Source organism: Tasmannia lanceolata, unplaced genomic scaffold (assembly GCF_043159265.1).
Source record: "Tasmannia lanceolata isolate RefF3 unplaced genomic scaffold, GAP_Taslan_0.1 ptg000023l, whole genome shotgun sequence".
NCBI classification, from domain to species: Eukaryota; Viridiplantae; Streptophyta; class Magnoliopsida; order Canellales; family Winteraceae; genus Tasmannia; species Tasmannia lanceolata.
The window spans coordinates 23,048,388-23,052,311 of record NW_027518700.1 but is presented as its reverse complement, the minus strand read 5'-3'; the positions used below and the strand labels follow the sequence as shown (position 1 = coordinate 23,052,311).

Here is a 3,924-nt window from a genome sequence, read left to right as displayed (position 1 = left end):
AACGGAAGATAATCACTGGCATTCCTTCGTCGATTCACTCGTGGAAGAATAGATTCTTCTATGTTGTGGATCAGGAGGCCAGTGAGCCCTGGTCCGTCCCTCTAGTGTGGGACACTCCAGATACCTCAAAACTGAGTCGAAAGCCGCTCCTCGAAGGTGAGGACAGGATAACATTCGCCTTGATGCGGAAGGAGATCGAGCAATCGGGCCTCATCCGTTGTAAGGAGTTTTCTGAAGAGGCGATTCTGGTCGGACTGGGCGTGAGTGCCGCGACTCCAGAACGTATGTAGCTAGACTTGTCTATGCAATCTGCTTATTTTTTATGTACTTGCTTCTGACCGTTGGCTGCTCATTTGTCTTGCAGAGATGAAGAAACAATCAACCGTCGAGAAAATCAGGCAGGGAGCTCAACCGCGGGCACAAGAAGGTGCTCAACAGGCGCAGCAGGAGCGCCAGAAGAGAAAAGCGACTGTGCTGGGGAGTCCGGCCCCGTCACAGGGCACTCCTCCCCCATCGCAGAGGCCCAAGACTAAGGTGAAGCTAATAGGCCCCTTTGCTCAGGGCGGTGGCTCTTCTAAGTCCGGTGGTGCTTCTACCGGAGCCGGTTCTGGGGCTCGCCCTCCTACGGGGATTAGTGAGCAAGTCTTTCGACCCAATTGGGCCGTTCTGAAGGATGACACTGCCTTAGGCGAGAGCCGGGTAGCAGCAGAGCTTATGAGCAAGTGTTTGCTGCAGAAGGACAAGCAACAGGTCCTTTACGAGCCGCCAGCTACAGGAGAGGAGGCTGTGTTGTCCTCCGCTTACCAGGTAAGGAAGTAGTGCTTCGATTTGCTAACTTTCTGCCCATTTCTTCCTTTCACCATACTGATGCCTGTTTCTTTCTGTTCTTTCAGATCTTGCTATACTATAATGACCTCAAGGAGAAGAGTAAGAGCTTCTCCCAAGCCATTACTGCATCTGAAGAGGTGAACGGAAAGTTGGCCGCCGAGGTGCAGGAGCTTCAAACGAGCATCGGGCGAATAGAGGAGGAGAGGAGGTTGTTAAAAGAAGATCTGGCCGCAGAGAAGAGGAAACTGGCCAAGGCTGCTGAAGCCATGGAGGCTCAAAGAGGAAGAGCTACTGACAGGCAGGAGAAGGCAGTGAAAGAGGCCACAGAGGCAAAGGAGGCTGAACTTTTCAGCCTGTCGAGCGAGGCTTACAGTCTTGGATACTACGACTGCCTCCAGGAGCTCCAGGCCTGCAATCCAAATCTATTGATGCAGAACATGACTCTCCCTGCCAGGCCGAAGATTACTGATGAGGAGCCAGATACTCCTGCTGATACTCCTGCTGACATCACCTCTCTTCCAGATGCTTAGATTTTTTTTTTTTGTTTTGTCTTTGTTTTGACCTCTTTTTGTAATGGTCCTTGAGACCCTACAGCTTTTACCAGCATGTTTAAAGTGAATTTTGTAATGGCCCTCGAGGCCCCACATATTCTGATCAATGAAATTTGTCTGTCTCTGATACTTCTCAACTGAGTGATTTGCTTGACTTTGTCTTTTTATTTTGATAACCTGTGAGTGAGGCCGTTGATGGTCGAATTGTGACGAACTGGTCTTTTAACAAGTACCCAAGTTTTGTGAACTGGGTTTCCATTGAGTACCCAAGTTTTGTGAACTGGGTTTCCAGTGAGTACCCAAGTTTTGTGAACTGGGTTTCCAGTGCGTACCCAAGTTTAAGAACTGGGTTTCCAGTGCGTACCCAAGTTTAAGAACTGGGTTTCCAATGAGTACCCAAGTTTTGTGAACTGGGTTTCCAGTGCGTACCCAAGTTTAAGAACTGGGTTTCCAATGAGTACCCAAGTTTTGTGAACTGGGTTTCCAGTGCGTACCCAAGTTTAAGAACTGGGTTTCCAATGAGTACCCAAGTTTTGTGAACTGGGTTTCCAGTGCGTACCCAAGTTTAAGAACTGGGTTTCCAATGAGTACCCAAGTTTTGTGAACTGGGTTTCCAGTGCGTACCCAAGTTTAAGAACTGGGTTTCCAATGAGTACCCAAGTTTTGTGAACTGGGTTTCCAGTGCGTACCCAAGTTTAAGAACTGGGTTTCCAATGAGTACCCAAGTTTTGTGAACTGGGTTTCCAGTGAGTACCCAAGTTTTGTGAACTGGATTTCCAGATATAAAAATGACACTGAATTTGCAAGAAGATTATTTATTCATAACAACAAATATACAAATTTACAAGATCACCTTTTCACGCCGGATAATTCGACTACTGATAATATTTCCTGAGGTTTTTGGAGTTCCATGCATGAGGTAATAGGTGCTCCTCCAGTGTCTCTAGCTTGTAGCTTCCTGGCCGGATAACTTCCTTCACTCGATAGGGTCCCTCCCAAGTTGGGGAAAGTTTCCCTACTTTCGTCGGCTGGGAGACGGCTGCCTTTCTCAGGACCAGATCCCCTGTCCTGAATTCTCTGGGGCGGATTTTGGAGTCGTGATAATTCGACACCTTCTGCTTATAAGCGGCGACCCGGATTCGAGATTCCTCCCGGATTTCTTCTAGTAAGTCGAGGTTGGCGCGGAGTCCGTCGCTGTTCAGTTGCTCATGGAAACTGATGACTCTGGGAGATGGGGTGCCTATATCAACAGGTATCACGGCTTCAGTTCCAAAAGAGAGGTTGAATGGTGATTCACCAGTCGTCGTGCGAGGAGTGGTGCGGTAAGCCCACAGAACATGGTAGAGCTCATCTGCCCATCGGCCAGCCTTTTCATCCAGCCTTTTCTTTATCCCTTGAAGCAAGATCCTATTGGTTACTTCCGTTTGCCCATTGGTCTGGGGGTGAGCAACCGAAGTGAATCTCTGTTCAATCTTTAGGTCAGAGCAGAACTTCCGAAAGTTCCGGCAGTCGAACTGTTTGCCGTTATCTGTGATTAAGGCACGGGGAATCCCAAATCTGCAGACCACTGCCTTCCAGAAGAAATTCTGTATATTCTGCTCAGTGATCTGGGCTAGAGGTTCTGCCTCCACCCACTTGGTGAAGTAGTCGATTGCCACTACTACGAATATGCGCTTTCCGGAAGCCGGTGGAAAAGGACCCAGAATGTCCATCCCCCATACTGCAAAAGGGAGTGGACTGATAATCGGAGCCATCGCCACAGCAGGCTGGTGGATGGTGGGGGAGAATTTCTGGCACCTCTCGCACTTTTTAACCAGATTCAGCGCGTCTTGTCGTATGGTGGGCCAATACAATCCTCTGAGGAGTACCTTGATCGCCAGGGCTTTGCCCCCCAGATGTTCTCCACAGATTCCTTCATGAGTCTCTTGCAATGCGTACGCGGCGTCGCTTGGTCCCAGACACTTGAGGTACGGGAGAGTGTAGGACCTTTTATACAAAATGTCACCGCTGAGGGAGAATCGGGCAGCTCTCTGTATCACCTTACGGGCTTCCTTCTTATCTTCGGGAAGCTTTTCGTCCCGTAAGTAATGAATGATCTCATCCATCCAGCACGGCTCGTTCTCCACCTGCATTATATCTGCGGCTTCTCTTTCGATGCTAGATCTTTGTAGAAATTCCATACGTATGCTTCCAAGAGTGGTGTATCCAGAAGCAGCCAGCTTCGACAGTACATCTGCTTTGGCATTTTCTGTCCGTGGTATTCTGATGACCTCGAAACTGGCAAACCGGCTGGAGAGTTGATGAACCTTAGCAAGATACTTAACCATACGCTCATCTCGGGCTTCGTAGACCCCTTGGATCTGATTTGCTACCAGCTGTGAGTCGCAGTATGCTTTTAATTTCCGGGCGCCGGTCTGAATTGCTAGGTTCATTCCGGCAAGGAGGGCTTCATATTCTGCCTCATTGTTGGACGCACGGAATCCGAATCTCAGAGCATAATCCGCAGTGAACTCCTCAGGCCCAGTGAGGATGAGGCCTGCTCCAC

General features: G+C 49.1%; 1 protein-coding gene across 1 annotated transcript; it reads left to right on the top strand.

Moving 5' to 3' along the window:
• Positions 1–353: 353 nt before the first annotated feature.
• On the top strand, positions 354–1,510 carry LOC143856779 (uncharacterized). The gene is made up of 2 exons (XM_077367048.1): positions 354–807; positions 894–1,510. Exons 1-2 carry the CDS (start codon positions 367–369, stop codon positions 1,356–1,358), a joined length of 906 nt encoding a protein of 301 aa, XP_077223163.1. The 5' UTR covers positions 354–366; the 3' UTR covers positions 1,359–1,510.
• The last annotated feature ends 2,414 nt before the right edge of the window (positions 1,511–3,924 follow it).